At 50.9% G+C, this 20,313-nt stretch overlaps 8 protein-coding genes across 8 annotated transcripts; 5 read left to right on the top strand and 3 right to left on the bottom strand.

The window, feature by feature from the left end:
* Positions 1–742: 742 nt before the first annotated feature.
* Positions 743–2,677, top strand: P153DRAFT_331354 (cholinesterase precursor; the record flags this gene model as incomplete). The annotated part of the gene is made up of 5 exons (XM_033665459.1): positions 743–1,045; positions 1,117–1,294; positions 1,346–1,430; positions 1,480–2,417; positions 2,470–2,677. 5 exons carry the CDS (start codon positions 743–745, stop codon positions 2,589–2,591), a joined length of 1,626 nt encoding a protein of 541 aa, XP_033528685.1. The 3' UTR covers positions 2,592–2,677.
* A 355-nt stretch (positions 2,678–3,032) lies between these two features.
* P153DRAFT_331351 (NAD(P)-binding protein) lies at positions 3,033–4,531 on the top strand. Its single transcript, XM_033665458.1, has 2 exons — positions 3,033–3,911; positions 3,970–4,531. The coding sequence occupies exons 1-2, from the start codon at positions 3,443–3,445 to the stop codon at positions 4,368–4,370; spliced, it is 870 nt and encodes a 289-aa protein (XP_033528684.1). The 5' UTR covers positions 3,033–3,442; the 3' UTR covers positions 4,371–4,531.
* A 125-nt stretch (positions 4,532–4,656) lies between these two features.
* Positions 4,657–6,581, top strand: P153DRAFT_392896 (putative FMN dependent dehydrogenase). Its single transcript, XM_033671189.1, has 2 exons — positions 4,657–5,961; positions 6,011–6,581. Exons 1-2 carry the CDS (start codon positions 4,890–4,892, stop codon positions 6,220–6,222), a joined length of 1,284 nt encoding a protein of 427 aa, XP_033528683.1. The 5' UTR covers positions 4,657–4,889; the 3' UTR covers positions 6,223–6,581.
* P153DRAFT_109189 (uncharacterized protein) lies at positions 6,356–7,464 on the top strand. Its single transcript, XM_033661894.1, has 2 exons — positions 6,356–6,614; positions 6,673–7,464. Exons 1-2 carry the CDS (start codon positions 6,489–6,491, stop codon positions 7,264–7,266), a joined length of 720 nt encoding a protein of 239 aa, XP_033528682.1. The 5' UTR covers positions 6,356–6,488; the 3' UTR covers positions 7,267–7,464.
* Positions 7,379–8,325, bottom strand: P153DRAFT_372738 (uncharacterized protein; the record flags this gene model as incomplete). The annotated part of the gene is made up of 3 exons (XM_033669418.1): positions 7,379–7,651; positions 7,702–8,064; positions 8,116–8,325. The coding sequence occupies 3 exons, from the start codon at positions 8,323–8,325 to the stop codon at positions 7,379–7,381; spliced, it is 846 nt and encodes a 281-aa protein (XP_033528681.1).
* A 1,022-nt stretch (positions 8,326–9,347) lies between these two features.
* On the bottom strand, positions 9,348–11,426 carry P153DRAFT_372737 (monosaccharide transporter-like protein; the record flags this gene model as incomplete). Its single annotated transcript, XM_033669417.1, has 6 exons — positions 9,348–9,751; positions 9,803–10,172; positions 10,224–10,961; positions 11,017–11,125; positions 11,230–11,301; positions 11,410–11,426. The coding sequence occupies 6 exons, from the start codon at positions 11,424–11,426 to the stop codon at positions 9,348–9,350; spliced, it is 1,710 nt and encodes a 569-aa protein (XP_033528680.1).
* Positions 11,427–15,779: 4,353 nt separating this feature from the next.
* On the top strand, positions 15,780–17,893 carry P153DRAFT_363264 (uncharacterized protein). The gene is made up of 2 exons (XM_033667335.1): positions 15,780–16,122; positions 16,197–17,893. Exons 1-2 carry the CDS (start codon positions 15,819–15,821, stop codon positions 17,612–17,614), a joined length of 1,722 nt encoding a protein of 573 aa, XP_033528679.1. The 5' UTR covers positions 15,780–15,818; the 3' UTR covers positions 17,615–17,893.
* Positions 17,894–17,975: 82 nt separating this feature from the next.
* P153DRAFT_281118 (maltose permease MAL61) lies at positions 17,976–19,724 on the bottom strand (the record flags this gene model as incomplete). Its single annotated transcript, XM_033663128.1, has 2 exons — positions 17,976–18,233; positions 18,303–19,724. 2 exons carry the CDS (start codon positions 19,722–19,724, stop codon positions 17,976–17,978), a joined length of 1,680 nt encoding a protein of 559 aa, XP_033528678.1.
* Between the last annotated feature and the right edge of the window lie 589 nt (positions 19,725–20,313).

Genomic DNA, 20,313 nt, shown 5'->3' with positions numbered 1-20,313 from the left:
AATTGCGTCAATCGCACGGCCCATCAGCATAGGTAGGGAAACTGATTCGATCATGGCTGCTACGTTCTCCTGCTATTGGAAGAACAGTCGGCTCCCGGCTGAGAAGATGCAAGACAACTGGGAGCTTCATATCCGGGTGCTGGGCCTCGGTACCGAACAAGAAAATCCTCCGAGATGGTGGGAGAAACAGGATGGTGGATGAAGATCAATGCGACTCGGGATGATCGTCTTCCGCAGATTCATCGTTGTTCATAGAGCTTTGGAGGCAATGGCTGACAAACACCGATTCTGATCAAACCATTTAATTAAACTACCGGGAGGCACCGTCGTCAACAACGGGAGACACAAACGGCATCTAGCATGTCAGAGTAAATTCAGTCCGGCGCGGGAGAGAATCAAGTTCCCTGTGCTGCCCATTCCATACCTGGTTAGCATGGAAATATCCACCCCTGTCGAAACACGCTCTTCCCGTGTTCCCAACACATGGGTCAGGCACCGCCATGAGTCTTCCACAGGCATTCTGCATCGGTGTATTGTCTCTTTACAGTAAAAATTGCGCCATAGCTTAGAATTACACTCGCCTTGCCGGTCCAGCTAACGGGTGAGCCATGCAACCTTACACGTCCATGGCATGCGAACCGCCTGCAATTCGTCGGATAGGAGACGGGATACATAATGCAAGGCCAGGACTCCTTCCGTATTCATCAGGCGCACTCAGAGCTACCGTCTCACCTTAACAAACATGAATCTTCTGCTCCTTACAGCTGCAGCGGCAGCCACGCTGTTCGGCCCTGTCATTGCCGGACCGGTACACTCGTACAACGTCCTGACAACAAGTGGAACCATTGTTGGTCACGAGGCGTCGAACAGGTCGTCTGTAACGGAGTATCTGGGTATCAGATACGCAGCTGCGCCTGTGGACGAACTAAGATTCGCCGCACCAAAGAAATTTGTCGCGTCGAAAGGTACTGTCTTTGAAGCCTCTGAATGGGTAAGCGTTCCATACACTCTACAACATTCCGCAGCACTAACAGCCTCAGTCGGCGTAAGTATTCCACAGGAAACAAGTAACTTACTCAATGTTGATCCCTGTACAGTGATTGTCTATCGAACAAGCCGCCAGTGAGCAGCTTTCCAAATTTTACCGAGCCGTCTGGCTTGCGAGTATGGAAGAACTTTGCGGCGCAGAACAGCAATCCTACATCCGAGGATTGTTTGAAGCTGAACGTCTGGACTAAGAATGCAGGCAATGCGAAGGCCAAGAAGCCCGTGCTTGTGTTCATACACGGAGGACGTATGTGATCATGATCACCCCACAGCGATCGCTACTGACGATCGCATGAAGGATTCCAGATCCCTGGCCCTCACAGTCCCTTTTACAACGGGCAATATTTGTCTGATACCGAGGATGTGGTCGTCGTCACTTTCAAGTACAAGTCCCATCCTTACACACCGATAAGCTTGACTAACAGTTTTCAGCTACCGTCTTGGAATTTTTGGTTTCGCCGGTGCTCCGGGTGTCGAGGCCAATGCTGCTCTCAAAGACCATCGCGCTGCGGTCGAATGGGTGCGGGACAACATCGTAGGCTTCGGAGGCGACCCTTCACGTATTGTTATCTTCGGCCAAAGCGCCGGTGGTGCTTCTGTCGACTACTGGTCTTTCGCTTGGAAGAAAGACCCTATTGTTTCTGGCCTCATTCCTATGTCAGGGACTTCCTTGAGCTTCCTGCCGAACACTCCGGAATATGCGCAGACAATATGGTATAACGTGTCTCAGACAGTAGGCTGCGGTGGTCCTAACGATAACTCCGCCAACGTACTCTCTTGCGTTCGCTCGAAGAATACCTCAGTCATTCTGGCTGCCGCCGCCAAGGTTCCCGCACTCCCCTCTCTAGCCACTTTGCAGGCGACATTTCACCCGACTGTCGACAATGTCACCGTCTTCGCTGATTACGAGCAGCTGTCTGCCTCCGGTAGTTTTGCAAAGATTCCCCTCCTAGCCGGTAACAACGACCAAGAAGATGGATGGTACCGACTGTCTGGATGGGCTTCAAAGCTTAATTTCACCAACGCTCAATGGGACCTGTTTTCTCAGCGTGCCTTCAACTGTCCCAATGCTTACTCAACCAAGTATAGGGTGCAGTATGGTGTTCCAACCTGGCGTTACAGGTACCATGGTGACTTCGACAACGTTAGGTTGTATAACAGCACTGCAGGCCTTTCGCCCAGAGGTAGCGGCGCCTACCATGGAGTTGATCTGAACAGTGTCTTTGGAACCGCAGAGGACGTTTCTGGCCTCGAGAATTCGCCTGCCCAAGACGCTACAATTAAGTATGTGATGGGTGCATGGGGTGCGTTTGCGACGGACTCAAAGAACGGTCTGACGAAGTACGGCTGGCCTGCATACAGTACGAACGGTAAGATCTTACACTCCCAATAGAAGGTGTGGTTGCTGACTCATTCTGCTAGGCAAGACACTCGTTCGTCTGGCATACAACAACAGTGCGAAGCCGGATTTTATCGAGCCGATCACATACGACGCAGTGTGTCCCGCGAAGAACGATCCGCTACCTGGTCGAGGTGCTTTCTAGGCCTCTTTCTGCCATTTGTTGGTGCTGGACAGGCAGGTGCAATCCCAAGTCTCAGGGCCTTGTAGTGAATCAATATTTCTCCAACCATTCAATTCATCGTGTGTGTTCATGCCATTCTTCTCCACACCTGATCTCCAGCCTTCAGTTTGTAGTGCCATGTATTGTTACGTCAACCATCTGCACTTCCACGTCTATAGAAGACATGAAACTGGAAACACCTTGTCTGATCCGTAGCGTCTTACTGAACTCGGTATATGTTTTTGGTTATTCTTGCTAATCTTACGTATATACTTTCCGCGTGAGCTGAAAGGACGCTCTCCCCCCACAACCATCACGCTATGGCGTGAGTTGAAACAAGATAAGCAGTGCATTAACGGCGGGTGGGAGACCCTTTATTGATGATTCCCCGCTCTTCTCTCCATACACTTCATCAGGATACTCCATTGTCCCCACGGATAGATGATAGCGCTTGACTCGCGTGCAGATTTCCCACCGCCATTCTTCGAAAGTTGGAGACGGCGATGTTGCAGGTCTCGGCGAAACACCGGTCAATGATGACATTGGACCGAAATTTGTGGAACTTGTGGGCTTTTGGATCCTCAACATGTGTTTTCAGCTGCGGGAACCTTTAGACGTTACATCGATGCAAATCTTTTCGCCTAGGGTCTCCGACACGTCATACATCAAATAAGGGTCGCGGTGCTGCCGAGCAGCGATTTGCGATAACATTGCACGTCTTATCCGCAGTTTGAAAACAGAAAAGAGAAGGAACGAATTGCCAGACTACTGAACACCTGCAACATCACGCTCACCAACGAACCAAACAAACGAATACTCATAGTTACGACAAAATGAACGGAATTTCGACCCTCAACCTCAACAAGATCATCCGGCCGGGTCTTGAGCGCGCTCCAACATCTATGAATCTCGCCAGGCCGCTCCCAATCCACCGCCTCGAAGGAAAAGTTGCCCTCATCATCGGTGGCGGCGGCAAAATCGGTATCGAAACCGCGGGAAGATTGCTCGTCGAGGGTGCCAATGTAGCGCTGGTGGACATTGACCAGGCATCGCTGGAAGGGGCTGTGCCGGTACTCAAGGCTGCGATTCCGACCGGGGTGCCATTAGAGAGCAGATTGTTGACGATTGCGGCGGACGCTACAATTGAAGCAGATGTCGAGGCCTGTGTCAAGAAGACAATTCAACGATTTGGCAAGTTGGACTGTGCCCTCTTGAACGCTGGGGAGAGAGATGCGTCCAAGAGCCTGTTTGACACGACTGAGGAGGATTACGAGAGAATCATGTCGACGAATGTGAAGTCAGGTGAGTTCTTAGAACGCCTTCGGAAGGGGTTCATGAAGACAAGCTAACATCGCGAAAGCTTTTCTGGGCGTCAAACATACTGCTGCAGCGATGCGCGATGGTAACGCGGGCGGCTCCATTATCCTGCGCTCCTCCATTGCTGGACTCCGAGGCTTTCCTGGGATGATCTCCTACTCAACTTCACGCTTCGCCTTACGTGGTATTGCCTTGACAGCTGCTGAAGAGCTTGGCCAATTTGGTATTCGCGTCAACACCATTCACACAAGCATCATCGCCACGCCAGGATTCAAGGAGGGTTGGAGCAAGGAAAATCTCGCAGAGCTAAAAGAAGACACCGCTTTGGGGCGGTTTGGACAGCCAGATGACGTTGCGAGCGTGGTTGCGTTTTTGGCGAGTGAAGACAGCAAGTTCATGACAGGAGGTCATTTGAAGATTGATGGAGGGTGTGTCAGTGTATGAGTTAATGGCTGTATTAGTATTCGGCTGGTCCGGAATTGCATCGGAGCGTTCGCATGGAAGGAGTTTGGGTAGAGGTTATAAGCATAATTTAGAGTTATAGATTAGAATAGAAGATTGACACGATTTCATCAAAGAATACACGCGAACATAACAAATCGGCCAATGGCTACGGACAAAGTTGGGCTTTTAGTTGACAAGTAGATGACGTCATCATCATCATCGTCGAAGGGTGTAACATAGCATCCCTCGTTGGCCAGGACAAAGCCAGTCTTAATCCCGACGAACCTCGTTATCGAATATTGTGGATCTTGATCAAGAAGGATCCATGTCACTGACGGGTAGCTGCCGGAGACAAGCATTTTGGCCAACGTTGACCAGACGCCATGGACCCGCATGCTGCCGGATGCTGTCATGATAGAACGGTGCTAGTAGCTTTCCAAGATATAAAAGCATCCGTCATTGGCTCATGACGACTACTTCAATACCTCCGACCAGAAATCCCACGGGTCCACAATCGGAATGTCTGAACACGTCCAACACCCAAGATACGCAGACCATAAACCCAAGCAAGATGGCTACGAATACGAAATGGAGGTCTATGATCGTGGTCTCGATTTTGACCGCCCACCGCTCACTTTCCAAGCCAGCAAGTGGGAAGAGCTAGCCTGCGACCGGCTTTCTGCTGACGCAAAGGGTTATGTATACGGGTCTGCGGGTGTCCGTGAGACTACCAACAAGAATAGAGAAGCATTCAAGAAGTGGTCCATTGTCCCGAGGCGGATGGTCAAGACCGAAAAGTTCCCCGATTTGAGCACCACGGTTTTAGGGGAGAAATTGCAGTTCCCAATCGCGATGGCGCCTGTTGGCGTGCTTAAGATTTTCAATCCGGATGGAGAAGTGGCGGTTGCCAAGGCAGCGGCGAAAGAAGCCATACCGTACATCTTGAGTACAGCATCGAGTACCTCAACCGAAGATACTGCTGCCGCAAACGGTCCCGACGGACAGCGGTGGTACCAACTCTACTGGCCTAGCCGCGAGCACGACGACATAACAATCTCGTTACTGCAACGCGCAAAAACATCAGGCTTCACCGTGCTCTTCGTAACGCTCGATACGTACATTCTCGGCTGGCGCCCATCAGACATGGATAACGGTTACAATCCATTTCTTCGCGCAGATCGAACGGGGGTTGAGCTGGGGATGACAGACCCCGTGTTCCGAAAGCATTTCAAAGAACGCCATGGCGTAGAGGTGGAGGAAAAGATCGACAGTGCGGCGCCGGAGTGGATGCGTACTATTTTCCCAAGCTGGAGCAAAGGCTGGGAAGATATCAAGTTCTTGCAAGAACACTGGGATGGTCCAATTGTGCTCAAGGGAATCCAAACTATTGGTGATGCTCAACGCGCCGTTGACGCAGGCGTTCAAGGTATTGTGGTCTCGAACCATGGTGGTCGCCAACAAGACGGCGGGAATAGCTCGCTCGGCATGTTGCCTCACATAGCCGACGCTGTTGGTGACAAACTTGCCATATTCTTTGATAGCGGCATACAAAGTGGCAGTGATATCGCAAAGGCGCTGGCGCTGGGAGCTGGTAAGTGAACATCCCCATAGTACTTGCCCACTTACTTAACATCTACCAGATTGCGTATTGGTTGGCAGACCATATGTTTATGGGCTTGCTTTAGGGGGTGAGCGTGGAGTTGGTCACGTTCTCAAGTCTCTTATGGGCGAGCTAGAGTTGACGTTGCATCTGTCGGGAATTCCAAGTGTAGACAAGAAAGATTTGAACCGCAGTGTGCTGGTGAGGGAGGAAGACCTATTCAACAACGTGAAAGGGATAGCTATTCGATGAGGAATACTTTGTGTTCAGATTGCTTCTCATCTATCGTCAATATCGAATTCACTGTTGATTGATGATCGTCTCACCTCACCTTCATCGCCGCTATCTCACATGCGCAAGCACCAACCCAATATCTCCAGCCTTGTCTCACGCTGCAACTCCCTTTACCAGACTTCTTCACGTCTACCAAGTAGTCCAGTAGACACATTCATACTTGCTCATTTCTAGCTTAGTCCAAGTCATACACCAATCTATTCGTCGAGAGAAAGGACGGCAATATGACTGGAACTGAGACGATCGAATTCAAGGTAACTGGACCTAAGATCTCAGCCAAGCGACAAGCAGACTCTGCAGCCAACCCCACATCATCCAAGAAAGTCAAAATGGCGCACCAGCTCCAGAAGGTAAAGCGAGACATCCAATCCCAACGACGAAAGGCATCAAAGCACTAACATATCTAAGGTGGAAACCCTTCTGGCCATACATCGCCGACCATCTACATTCTCGACTCGCAAGGAACTCGACGATCTGGAAGCCAAGCTTGGCGAAACGCAGCACAAGCTCGTATCTGAACAGTATGACTCCAAGTTATTACTGCAAGCATTCAATATCGAAATTGAATGTCATGAGCGTATAAAGGTAGACCTTATGAAAGCCAAGAGAACAAACGCGGAGATTTGGAGGGACCTTGATTCGAAGGCCGACGAATGCACGAATCTGATCTCGGAATTAGCTTCTATGCACTGTCAGCTTGGGGACGCGAAAGCAAGTACGGAAAGCTACGAGGTAGCCGCTCTCGATGCCAAATTTGATGTCATGCTCGAAAAGAAGAGACGTAGACGCTGGCAGAATCGCGCTCAAGTACTGTACTCGATGTTGGTACAGGAGGTGGAGCACAGATACGAGGAGGGTAGTGAAGGCCTGGACGAAATCAAGAGCAGTCTGGCTGAGACGTTTGGGCTGCCTTTGGCGCCAGGACAAGCTGAGGTATACAGTGATGAAGATACTGACGAGGATAACGAGGGTGAGGACGAAGAATGTCGAGAGAGTGACTAAGGCATAAAGACTGGCCACCAGAGTACATGTGTCGTTATTGTCAAGATCAACGCCAGGGAACAAATGGGTATCTTCCTAAATAATATCCCGCTCTCTGTCATTACGGCAACTATTAAACCTTTAACAGCATGCGGACTGTCGGAATAAAGCCTTCACTGTCCTTCTCCTGTTGGTCAAAATCTTGTTTGAAAGCCGCTAGTCCCGCGAGAATTCCACACACCATGAAGGCGAGTGAAATCAACGACCAGATGAGTCCCCAACACTGTGATGAACCACCATACCGCTTCGCAAACACACTGGCATCCGAGGAATTTACTTTGCGTAGAATGAGATCGTCGCAGATATCCCAGACGCTATAAAGTGAGGACATGACGCCAATAAAGAGCTGTGACACCGTTAGCAGTAAGTACAAGAATCGGGAAGAGGAAACCTTACAACATAAAATCTCAACGCCTCTCCATGTTCAATGAACCAAAACGCAACCAACATCCCCACACTCAATAGAATCGTCACAATCGTTAACCAATCCTTCCTTGCCCACCACAACGTAAGCAAGAAGCACACCCCGAGAACAATAGATGCCACTTTGCTCGCAACAATATTGAAGCCACAAAACGTTAACAGCGCACCAAAGATCGATGATCCCAAATATCCCGCGGGTAATGTTAGGAACTGCTTTCCACCGCGCATGTGCGTCACGCCACCCTCATGTGGGTCGAGAGAGATGGACTCCACGCGGCCCCCGGTGCAACATGCGGTTATCGCGTGGCCGAATTCATGAAAGGCTATCACGAGCATCTATGGGTTTAGGTCAGGTGATGGCGAGGCTTGCCGAGGAATATCACGTACTTTGAACGGCCATAACACCCATCGCACGTACGGCAAGTTCCAGAGCAGCGCGATGATGACTACATATGCGCCGATGATGCCGAGTGTGACGGCCTGCGTGTGGTTTACAGACAGTCCGCGTCGCTCGAAGTGGTGTGCGAGTATGGGTGTTGACGTGAGGAGACTGCGGCGCGCTAATTTGGCTAGGGTCGTGTGTGTTACGGGAGGCATGTTGTTGCTGTGTCACTGCGTAAGTGAGTGTATCGTGGGATTTAACAGATATCTTTGGAAAGAATCAACAGCGCAGGCTCGACCTTTGAATCGACGTGTTACGCGTTGCACACAGGCGTGACGTTGCACGTTGCGCCTCCCTTTGCTAAAATTAGAGTGGCTGTGCACGCTGTACTCGGCGCGTCTTCGGATACCGGATGTAAAACAGTAGTTAGTCTTTCACGCTTGCGAAAACGCAAATAACATGTATATAAAGATGGAAAGAAGGCAGTACTAAAAAATGAGCTTGAGTATGTTGTTGTTGACGAGAGGATTGCAAAACACATGTAGACATCAGGTCCACCCATACTAGAAGCACAAGATGGTATCAGAGTTCATCAACAAAACAGCAAAATGGATGAGGAAGAATTATATGAGCACCACGAATGACGAAAGTGATGAGATTGACCAAGTATTTGTGCCTAACCAAATTCTAGTGTCGCATGCTTGGACCTCGGGTCCATACAGCCACATGTTGAAGTTCAACACTCAATCACACACGACTTCAGACCCGCTTGGAATTCTTATCACTGCCATAGGCTCTTAGGAGACACCGGAGGAGAATGTTCGATCTCTTTAGGTTGTCCTAGCTGGTGACTCACGACCATGCCTTGCTATCCACGACATCACCTTCGACTTTCTCTGGACTGCAATCGTCGATAGGTTTTAGATAAATGCCGATGAGAACAACGTCGTGATGGGGTATCCAAACTCATTATCTGATATATTGTTCCTATCGTCGACCCTCTTGTCCTACTTGTTATGGCCACAAATATGTCCAATGAATGTTGGGGTCCCTCCCTCTGCGGACAAAAAGCACATGAATGACGAGAAGGTATAGTTGTTCAAGAAATCGTCAAAGTAAGATTATATACTAGTACGCCATCATTTGCTGCCGACCTGAAGATCGGATGAGGACGTCTGATACTCTATATGCATATTTGTGAATAACACGGCTTTCTCGGTTCAAACAGCAGACCTGTTCAAACCCTCCTCTCATCACCGATAGTCTCGCGGTGCATCGACATGTTGCGATTCGGAGAATTCTCGTCCTTGTCATCGTATTTCTCGTCGACTGACTTGGGTCCGCCTGCGGCATTTGTACCAGAGCCCTCGTCCAAGATGGACGGGCGACGATGCCAGTAGGCCTCGTCACGCTCGTTGCGGCTAATATAACCCGGTGGGACCCACTTCTTGCTAGAGAGAGCGGTGAGAGTAGTGTCGGAGTACATCATGTCGACGTTCTCAAGTGACAAAGATTTCGTCTCGAAGAGGAAGAAGTAGGCGACGGCTGCAGCTACGAAATTGCAGCCGAAGAAAACAAAGCCGTAGGCGTATCCCATACCGTCATTGGCGTAGGGAGTGAGGAAACCAATCAGGAAGTTACCTGACGCTGTAAGCAAGGACAAATGCAGTTTTAGGAAGAGAGAACACTTACCAAGCCAGTTGAAAGCTGTCGCAAGCGATGCCTGCTTGGCACGAGTTCGTAGAGGGAAAGTCTCACCAATGACTACCCATATATATGGGCCCCATGTCATGGCAAAAGATGCAATGAACATGCAGGCACAGACAATCATGACAATTCCAGAGCTGGGATGCTCTGTTGGGGGGCGAACAATACCAATTATGGCAAAGACAAGTAGCCAGCCCGCTTGCCAAAGGCCACCTATGACTAATGGAACTCGACGACCGACACGTTCAACGAGGTAAAGGCCTGGCAGCGTCATGGCCACATTGACAGCACCGAGAATAAGCTGCATCTGAATGGGGTCTTCGATACCGGCAGACGAGAAGATAGTTGCACCATACTGCGTGTCGAGTTAGTGAAATGATAGGTTGTTTGCATATAATGCACTCACGTAGAAAAAGTAGTTGACGCCGGTCCACTGCTGAAGAAATTGCAGTGCGCAGCCGAGCACGGTACGGTAAACGATACGAGCAAGTCCAGAGGAACCGGTGAAAATCTCCGCCCAGGTGCTATCCCCAGCCTTGGACTGCTCTGCGATGCTATCCTGCATCTCCTTGAAATCATCGTTGACGAGTGTGTTGGTGGGGTCGTCTTTCAGACCTCGCAGACGAGCCAACGCCATCCGGGCGTCTTCCCAGCGACCGCGTCCAGCCAACCAGCGAGGAGATTCAGGAGAGAAGAGAATGCCGATGCCCAATGGTAGAGAAAAGCCGATTCCTAGACCGATGACGATTCTCCAACTAGCGTCAGAATCTTGTCCAGGGTTGTCGCGGACGCCGAAGTTGATACCGTTCGACACGAGAATTCCGATAGTGATCATGAGTTGGTAGGAGGCTACGACTGCGCCACGAATTTCTCGCGGGCAGCACTCAGACTGGAACATGGGAACTCCGATAGAGAGATTGCCTACGCCGAGTCCAGCAACGATACGGCCAACCATGAGATGGACCCAAGAGTTCATGGCCGTGATCTGAATGATGTTTCCGATGACAAATATCAATACACCAAAGGACAAACTGCGACGTCGTCCCCACCAATCTGCAGTGTAGGCACCGCTCAGTGCACCAACAAGTGTTCCAAGACTCATGGTAGACACAACGAGCGACTGGATGGTGCTATCCCAGCCCATCTGTGGTTTGATGTTAGCAATAATACCCCTGGCCACAAAGAGTAGTTGAACCTACTGTACCATCCGCCTGCCTCTGCCCGAATCGGTTGATGAAGTCTCTGAAGAGAAGCATAGACGAGATTTGACCAGTAGAATCGAGTAAAGTTAGCTCTGATAGTTCTACTCTCCATATACAGCAGGGTTACTTATGTGTCATAGCCAAACAAAAACCTTATTGATATTAGCTACGTCCTCATGGATGAGTAGGGTTGTATATGGGTAGTCTTACCCGCCAATAGAGGTTACGCATCCCAACATTATCGCCTCGATACCACAGTCGGCACCCCTTATACGAACAGACCTACATCTAGTCAGTACAGATCATGATTGTGTATTGTGGTGATTTTGCGTGGTCGTAGTCATGTGTTGTGGTGTTGGTCATTGATCGGGATGTTGTGGTGGTACTCACATCTTGCCCAAACCCATGATTACAACGGTAACAACTAGAAAAATTTGGAGAAGTTCGAAGCGATCCCTCGCAGCTGGTGTTTGTTATCAAATCAAGACACCCTTGGGTATTTATGAGAACCATGTTGATCAGTCCTCTCGCATGCGTAATGCCCAGTAGGACGCCCAGCACTCGTTTCAGGGTTCTACGTCATTCAAGCCACGCCGCCCGTCGGGAATGCATGCTCAAGATAGTAAGTTTCTTGGCCAGCTGTCAGCAGCAGATTGTAGCCAACGGCTATCGTCTATATGTCCGAAATTGCCGTAGTGCGTCTTGTCTCGGTGGCACGAGCCGGTAGCTTCCAGATGAAAGTTGTGGGGAAGCATGTCGCATTCGATCGGACAACACCACAGCCTCCAGCATCTACGGGGTTCCGATGATAGCCCACCTCCAGAGACTCACATATCGGACCGCATCGCACGTACCACCTGACCAAGCCGCCTATGACGATCTCACGCAGCGATGTGGGAGCATGTAGCTGCAAGATTTGAGATACCCCGCATCCCCAGGTCAGCGCCTTTGTGCCACGGCGTCAAGAAAAGAAAAACCCTTGGTGTTGTCGCGTGACGGACCCCCAGAGTCCGATGCTCGATGCATTTCCGGATGCAAGATCGTTGACACTACGGGCGAACGTCGGTGGTCACGCTCTAGTGACTTCTTGGAGGCTCCGGGTGGGGTTAGAGACTAGAAACTATCTCCACTCCTACTTATTACGGCCGTGCTCTCGTCAGCATCCTGAATCATGCCGTATGCAGTCCATGTTACATCTTGATTTTTCAGGGACAATTCCGGCTCTTTAGGTGTGTGCACGTTCCGTTTCGTTTCCCAGTTCCTCCTTTGAGTTGATCTTCTGACGACAAGAATACGGAAGTAACCTCTTGGATCGGCAATTCAACAACGACAAGCTCGTAAGACGTCTTGGCACAAACACCCAAGAAGTTCCACCCTTGTTCTACGGACCAAACGCGCTCTAGGAGGTATCGAAGAAAAACGTTCGCCGACGTTTTTCGCTTGAGTTATCGACTTCCCCTCGAACGCATAGTGGGTCAGAGGGACGATGGGGAAACGTTGGAGTAAGTGGGAAGAGAACAGCGGGGTGATTAACAGTGGAGAACCGCGAAAAGTCGGAGAGTCTGACCACGCTCGTGGGGCTCCAGCGAATCTCCCATGCCTGGCGTGGGGCTCCAACAAATGGCCCACAATTCTGAAATGAAGGAAAAAAGTGGAGGAAGCCAGAGTGGAGAGTGAGTTATTGTTACAATGTTGCCTACCATATTGCGGGTAGCTCTCCGCTTCTCCAACCTGATGGCTGTGGGGGACCCACTGAATCTCTATATCTACCTATGTTTCTCCAGATTTACCACCATAGCTGCCCTGCTCGAGGTCATGCATAGCTATGCTGTTGGGTATGCTATTTGTAAAAAAGAAAAGCATCGCATTCTCCAACGTCTACTTCGCGAGTCTCCATACCAGACTAGTCCTCCTGGATGTGTATCCTCATACCAATTGCATAAAGCTAGAAAGTTTTACCCGTTCTCAAGGGTAGGTTTTCGAGAGACACTTGTAACAGCTTATCGACCTGTTGGCTTCGTAGCTTCAGGTTGGCGTATTCCAAATGTTGAGTGCGCAAAGAGTTCAAGGTGAGTGAAAGGAAACAATTACTACCAGGAGTTGGTTCAAAATTGAAGTTTCTATCGCAACAAGTAAGCTTGAGATATAGAAGCCCGATCAAAATTTCGATTGTATATGCCGCTTTTGTTAACTCTATTTTGTTTTCCCTTTCTTCATCTATCGTCCTTGACTTTTGTATGTCATCGTCCAACATCCGTCATCATACATTGTCATCCACGTCGCAGCCAAATCAAATCACGAGCCATTTCACTTATACATGCACTTCCCCCGATCACGCATCAAGAAGGCAATGGTAAAGTTACTGATCTCTTTCTGCGAAGTAATGATAGTGTTGAACTTTTGGCAGGCACATTATGTTTGATTGATACAGAAGCTGGTAACCGACGCAGGCATTCTTAGTAATGTATTCTGGTTTGGTAACGAGGATTTCGATTTCACTAGAGATGACTTGTGTAAGAGATTGGCAAAGGGTACTCCCTTTTCTCAGACAAACGGTCTACGTCAATTAGCCTATTTGCCCTCACGCGATAGCATAACCGTTTGACAGTACTCCTAACGCTCCATCACACATACGCTCAACCTATCTCACCTTACTTTTCCCACCTCACCCACCTCACTTCACGTCAGGCTTATTCGATCCATCGTCGTGCCCCCAAAAATGGTAGCATCTCTTACTTCACGTCATCTAACATGACTGTTGAACCCTCCCTTTGCAGTCATGCCGCCGACAAGCAATCTGAGCTGAGCTCACGAGGCGCTCTCCAAAAAAGCGTTAGCCCACTTCCATGCGCATGAGGCGGAAGAAGCGAACATGCCAAACTCGCCGTGGAAGGGTGCAGGAACATGTTCTCAGGACCTTATGATAAACAATGCATAGAGAATCAAAATAGACTCCTCGCGTATGCGGAGGAGGTACTTGCTGAGGCTGAAGCAGACACGCTTCGCTACCGTGCAAACGATGCAATAGAGGATTAGGGCTACGAGATGGAAGAAGCGGACGGTGACGATGACGAAGTAGGATAACGCGGATACGACGACGATGGCGACATGGAGGAAGATCTAAAGATTCTTGGCGTCACCGAATTCAACTTTGAGTCAGATGGTGACGCTAGTGCTAAGGGGCCTGGTGCTGAGGAAGACGCTGGTACTCAGACTACAGTACTACCTTCCCTACTCTCTGCCCCACTTGCAGCCAAGAACAGTTGAGGTATATTCACTCCATCTACGTCTGTACGCCCCTCCCGGCGCCCAACCACCGAGGACGAGCATGGCAGGAGTCACTCCGGAGTCTAGAGCCGTTGTGGAGTCTGGAGTTGTTGCGAAGTCTGGAATCGTTATGGAGTACTTGAAATCTTGATATCTTCTTCCAGCGAGTATATAGAGACCGCTATTGACGTTAAAACATCACAGCTCTACCAATATTCTGTCACTTACGATCAAACATGGATCAGTGACATAGACTTCAAAAGCTAGGAGCTCGCTTTCATGTCGTCCTTGATCGACGAACTCATCTTGTATAGACCTAGATCCTCATATGCACCTGATCAGGCTACTGCAGAACAGAACGCGGCGTAATGTTGGAGATACAAAACTGGCTGTAGGTTTAGTTTGGACAAACATGAACATTTGATTCAGGTTATCTGAGCAGGTTCTTGCAACAGCTTGACAACTATATATACGACCATATAGAAGTCATGTGCCTGACTTCATAGCGGTACACACTTTTGTAAATTCTATCGTTGTGGTTTCGCTACTTTTATCTCAAGGTAATGGTACGAGAGATCCGCGCTCCCTGTATACCTCGCTATCGGGATAGACAGCATACAACACGACGAAGCCATAGATGACATTGACATCTTTGAAAACCCGAGCACCACTGCTTGGACACTGCTTGGGTACTTGAAAGCTGTATAACAATGTACACTTTGTATTTTGCGACGCTATACTATATTTGGAACCTACGGCGTTCCATGTTGACGTATCCTAGGGACTAGAAAGGTTGGCGTAGTTATTACCCTTTCTGTGCTTTTTCGAGTTGATCTGTCCTTCTCTAGTTCGACCGCTCTCTGAAAATAGCCTAGCCTTTGTGTCTGCCTTTTGTCTCCAGATTTGACACGGTGGCTACTCTGGATCGAGGCAGTGCGTAGTTATAACCTCGTGTATGCTATTTGTGAAGAAGATCTCTGGACTGGAATGTTGAACAAAATGTGCAGTATGTAAATATGAGTTCCACGCTGTTAGAAAGAACTGGCTTCTGGAAATCACAATTGCGAGAAAGTTTGAGTATCTGGAGGAGATAAATTAAACTAGTCACTAGTTCTTACTTGCAGCCCTACATGCGTGTGAATGATGCTATTATCGATAATTGCATAGTGCATGAACGTTATTTGAGATTGCACATATGCGAGTGTCGAATAGGAGTATGAGAAGGGGTCAAACATGATTCTGTAGGGAGCACGCGCACTCGAGTCTCAGCCTGCTCAGCACCTGATGATCAAATCTGTCATCGCAGGGAATGCCGTCTTGAGTACAACTCCGTACTTGCATTTACCCCTGCTGTCGCGAGACTAGGACGATCGGACCTGCGCCTCGTGCATCCAAGTGGTCACAGCCTTGTCTGATTCGGTGCTAGCGTAGTGCGGAGTACATCTCAGAATTCGCACCAGTCTGACCCACGCAGGCCGCTCGCGCCGAGGCCTTATAACTTCACTTACTCTACAGCAACATGACCCACTACCATGGAACAGCCAGCTCAAAAAAGAGTCTCGAAGGCTTGCGACGCGTGCAAGCGCCGTAAGGTCAAGTGTAACGGCCAGGATCGCTGCCAGCAGTGCAGCCATCTTGGTCTGAGATGCGTTTACTCGCCTACGGGTAAACAGAGGGCACAAGGCAAGAGAGGTCATGTCATCTCGCAGTTCAAAAGTCACACCACCACAAATGCTACCTCACCGCCTATTCTGCCAGCCATCTCCGTACAGCAAGGCTTTCCATCACCATATGGTGATGTCACTCAGTCAATCGAGCGCAATGGGAGCGATATCTGTACGTACGGACCGTGTAAAGGGTGTAGCAAAGACGTAATCTTGAGATGGAAAACTGAAGCTGACGAGATCCAGCATCTCCTTTGTCACCTTCCTTACCACAGTACAGCAAAGCATTCTTCCTGGACCTTGTTCCGGACTATATGGGTGGAGTGTACCCCGTCCAGCCTGTCATTGCGGAACATGAACTTCGGCACTATATCCAAAGCATGGACACGGATCGAGAAGTACGCTCGTTTATCTACGCTTTTGGTGGTTGCACGCTCAACTTGACACGGTATGGCGACAGAAGAACTGCAGAAGTGGTTCAGACTATCGAGCAGCTCATGGACTATTCGATCGAAAGCATGAGACCTACTTACAAACACTTCCATTCGTCTGTCATGAGAGCCATGCAATCCATATTCATACATAACTGCCTCATGAGTCTGCAAGGCAACGATTCCGCTTTCTACTATATGAGGGACGCCATTTCCGTCATTCAGTTACTCCGGATCGACAATCCTGAACACATGGCGAGTCTATCGCCCCCTGAAAGGTCGAGAAGACAGAGATTGTATTGGCAAGCTTACATTCAAGAGCGCTTCATCGCCATCTTGGACTACCGACATGCAATACTACCACCACTATACACCCTACCCGAGGACGATCCCACCCTCCCCTTACAGGTCCACGATGGTTTCAACCAAATCATCAAGCTATTCAGACTCCTGGACACGGAGTTTCTAAACAGCTGGCTCGGCGCCCAAGACGGCAGCGTAACCAGCGTAACCAGCACCTGGGTAGAAGCCAAATCGCGCGAACTAGAAGGCGACCCAGAAACCGACCAACGCGAGCTAGCCAGCCTATCCATGATGCAGCGCGCCGACCTAATCATCACACGGGAATGGCTCCGCACTCTCGTCTGGCGCCTAGCAATGGGCCGCTCCCTCCTCTCTTCCCGCTCCTCAAAAGAATGCCTCTCCCTCCTCTTCCCCGTGCGCCTCTCCCAAACCCTACGCCAACAGGTCTCCTCCATGTCCCGCGAAGACCTCGAAGTCCACGGCAGCAGCATCACGCAGAAGCTCTTCGAAATCACAGACACCATCGCAGACGTCCTGATCCACGTGCCCGCCGCCACGCTCGAAGAAACAGCCCTCCGCATAGACGACTTCCTCTTCGTCCTCGACTTCGTGCTACTCTTCCCGCAGCTGGACCAGACGCGGCGCGGCATCCTGCTGGAGAAACTAGAGCGGCTGCAGACTATGTTCCCCGAGGCCGTGAGCAATGCTAGCTCGCCTAGTTTTCCGCCCGATCTGAGGAGCCCCGGCGTGTACGATCCCTGGCTGCAGGTTGCGCAGTCGAAGACGGCGGCGGGGCTGGAGGGGCTGGCGGATGGGGTGGGGCGCGGCGGCGGGGTCCCGAAGTTGGAGGCGAGGGTTGCGCTGCAGACTACGTGGAATAATATCTCGCAGCGGTTGTCGATGGCGACGTTTGGGGCTGAGGCGGGGTGAGGGGGGTGGTATATCAATTTGTCGGTTTGTTTCTACTCTTTGATTTTGTTTGTTCGGGTTGAGGGAAGCGGGTGGAGTATAGGGGGTAGTACTGTAAACATGGATGCACTTGAAAGGGACTAGGGGTTGTATCTGAGTACACAACAAGGCAAATAAGCAGCAGATGAACATGTATACAAGACCCGCAACAACCCAGCCCACAACACCAGATAACGCGGTGGAAAGCAAACACCCACCCAACCATCTATCCATCCATACAATAACCTACACATAACAAGTCCCTAACCGAAAAAGAAAGCAAGACATATACACACGAACCCCTAACCTTTTACCCTCCCATTCCCCACACATATGCGTACCCTTACTTCACCGCCTGCGCACTAACATGTTCAACATGCGCCGACGCACGCTTCTTCTCGCCAAACTCGCTCTCCGTGTCGCTGACGTGCAGGGGCTCGACGACGGTAGTGGCGAACTGGCGGGCGGGCACGCGCTTCTCGAACAGCATGTCCAGTTCGCCGTAGGTTCTGCCTTTTGCTTCGGGGAGGCGGAACAGCGCCCAGATGTAGCAGCAGAGGCAGGTGCCGGCGTAGAAGAAGCCGGTTTTTGCGCCCCAGTTCTGTTGGGGTGTTTGTTAGTTATGCTATGTTGTTTTTGTGGGAAGGGGTGTGGATGTGGAGGGACTTACCCAAGCACCTGGGTTCAGCATGCGGGGCGTGAGGACGTTGCTGACGACCATGGAGAGGTTGTAGAAGTTACGTGCGAGGACGACGGTTTTCTGCCGGAGACGGGTTGAGGGGATCTCCGCGACGATGGCGTAGCAGACGGGGCCGACGGTGATGTTGTAGGTGCAAGCGAAGACGAGGAGGAGAGCGCCGATGCCCCACTGTGCGCCGACGTTGCCCTTGGGGATGACGCCCATGCCGCCGATGACGAGCAGGACGATGATCATGCCGACGTCGCCCCAGAGGTAGAGGGTTCGGCGTCCGACGCGGGGGATGAGCGCCCAGGCGACGAAGACGCCGATGGCGCCGATGCCGTACTGGCCTAGGCTCATGCTGAACGAGTTGGATACGCTGAGCCCGGCTTGCTGGAAGAAGTATGTTGAGTAGCCGATGAGGGCGGCGCCGCAGAAGGCCTGGGTGAACCACGTCATGGCTGCGATCTCTGTGCGGCGGAAATCCGTGCCCCGGAAGCAGTCGAGGTACGAGGTGCCTGCGGAGACAGCTTTTTCGAGTTCGTTGGTGTGGCGCATCATGGCGATAGTTTCGTCTGCGTTGAAGTCGGGGTTTTTGCCGGCGGTGGTCAGGCGCATGAGCATCTTCTTTGCGTCGTCGTCGCGGTCCTGGCGGACGAGCCACCAGGGCGACTCAGGGGCGAAGATGATGCCGATGATGAGGGGGGTGGGCCAGAGCCACTGCAGCGCGTACGGGATGCGGTAGGCCCACTGGTCGGGCCGCTCCGCAACGCCCTTTAGCACGCCAGATGCGAGGAACTGGCCAATGACCCAGCAGAGATTGACGTAGGTGGTTAGGATGGGTCTGAGCGGGACGGGAACGACCTCGGCGGCATAAGTCGTGGTGAGGGTCTGGAAGACGCCCCATGGGATACCGCACAGGATCAGACCACACAGCAGCATGACGATGTTCTGCGCGAAGAAGACGATGAAGATGATGCAGTTGACGGCCGCCAGGGCTCCGATCATCGTCTTCCTGTATCCGAACTTCTCGGCAATGATGCCGTTGAGCAGGAGGCCGCAGAACTCGCCGCAAAAGGCGCCGTTGGATAGTCCGGCTTGCCAGGCGGCGCTGACTTCGTAGCTTCCATCGGCAAGTTGGGAGCCGAATCGCTCCTTGAATGCAGGGACGGCGTAGAGACTGTTGATGAGGACCTTATCGAAGCCTTCCATGATGATGGCGGCGGAGAGGAAGGCGGACCATGCGACGGCTTTGGGGTACAGTCTGATACCCTGGAGCAGAGTCATGTTGCGCTCCGACTCGGAGGCCTTGTTGGCATCGTGAGTGAGACCCTTGAGGTCGGGGACAGCGATGGAGAGACGACGCTCATGGTCTGCGTCGACGGCGACGACAGCGCTGTTGCGGCGAGACATGTTGGTGATGGTGTTGTTTGTTGTCGTACTCAACCGAGTTTGGTGGCGAGTATGTCTAAACCAATAATAAAAGGATGAATACACGCGAGATGCACTGAAGATCTCGCGGCCTGGCTTGCTCTTGAACCGTGGAACTGGGAACTCGGAGCTCGATGGATGGTGATCAGGTTGGTTGCTTCCCCAGCTTCTACTTATACAACCCCCTACTCTTGAGCACGCGGAGTCGGAGTTTTATGCCCAAGCACCTGCCAAGTGTGGAAAGGCCAATAGTGGAGTGAGGGGATTCACGCGACAGAGTATTATATCGGAGGTTTGTGGTGGTGTGAACGCGACGGACCCCATATTTCCAATAGGGCATTGCATCTGGGGGTCTAGTCTGGGGAAAAAGTAGCGTTCGAAGGCGGGCGGAAGCAATCTCGGATAGATTGCTACAGGCGTTCGATTTGCTAGAACACGGACCGGCGTTAAAAAAGGGTGTCGACTAACTCTAAAAATGGCTGCTCACGTGAAGTAAACTCTGTTAGTTGCTCGGAGAACGAAACGTTCACCGGCCGTGTTTCGTGTTTGATTCGTTCGACGTCGGACCTGT

This window comes from Dothidotthia symphoricarpi, assembly GCF_010015815.1.
Source record: "Dothidotthia symphoricarpi CBS 119687 unplaced genomic scaffold P153scaffold_2, whole genome shotgun sequence".
Taxonomy (NCBI): domain Eukaryota; kingdom Fungi; phylum Ascomycota; class Dothideomycetes; order Pleosporales; family Dothidotthiaceae; genus Dothidotthia; species Dothidotthia symphoricarpi.
Note: the sequence above shows the minus strand (reverse complement) of the source record. Positions and strands in the feature narration are given on the sequence as shown.

What these genes read in the sequence shown, in the direction of transcription:
- P153DRAFT_392896 (XM_033671189.1), top strand. Translation starts at nt 4,890, where the DNA reads ATGTCTGAACACGTCCAACACCCAAGATACGCAGACCATAAACCCAAG. An exon ending in GGCGCTGGCGCTGGGAGCTG is followed by an intron (nt 5,962 to 6,010) that starts GTAAGTGAACAT and finishes AACATCTACCAG; the next exon opens with ATTGCGTATTGGTTGGCAGA.
- P153DRAFT_331351 (XM_033665458.1), top strand. Translation starts at nt 3,443, where the DNA reads ATGAACGGAATTTCGACCCTCAACCTCAACAAGATCATCCGGCCGGGT. An exon ending in GTCGACGAATGTGAAGTCAG is followed by an intron (nt 3,912 to 3,969) that starts GTGAGTTCTTAG and finishes ACATCGCGAAAG; the next exon opens with CTTTTCTGGGCGTCAAACAT.
- P153DRAFT_109189 (XM_033661894.1), top strand. Translation starts at nt 6,489, where the DNA reads ATGACTGGAACTGAGACGATCGAATTCAAGGTAACTGGACCTAAGATC. An exon ending in TGGCGCACCAGCTCCAGAAG is followed by an intron (nt 6,615 to 6,672) that starts GTAAAGCGAGAC and finishes AACATATCTAAG; the next exon opens with GTGGAAACCCTTCTGGCCAT.
- P153DRAFT_363264 (XM_033667335.1), top strand. Translation starts at nt 15,819, where the DNA reads ATGGAACAGCCAGCTCAAAAAAGAGTCTCGAAGGCTTGCGACGCGTGC. An exon ending in GCGCAATGGGAGCGATATCT is followed by an intron (nt 16,123 to 16,196) that starts GTACGTACGGAC and finishes GACGAGATCCAG; the next exon opens with CATCTCCTTTGTCACCTTCC.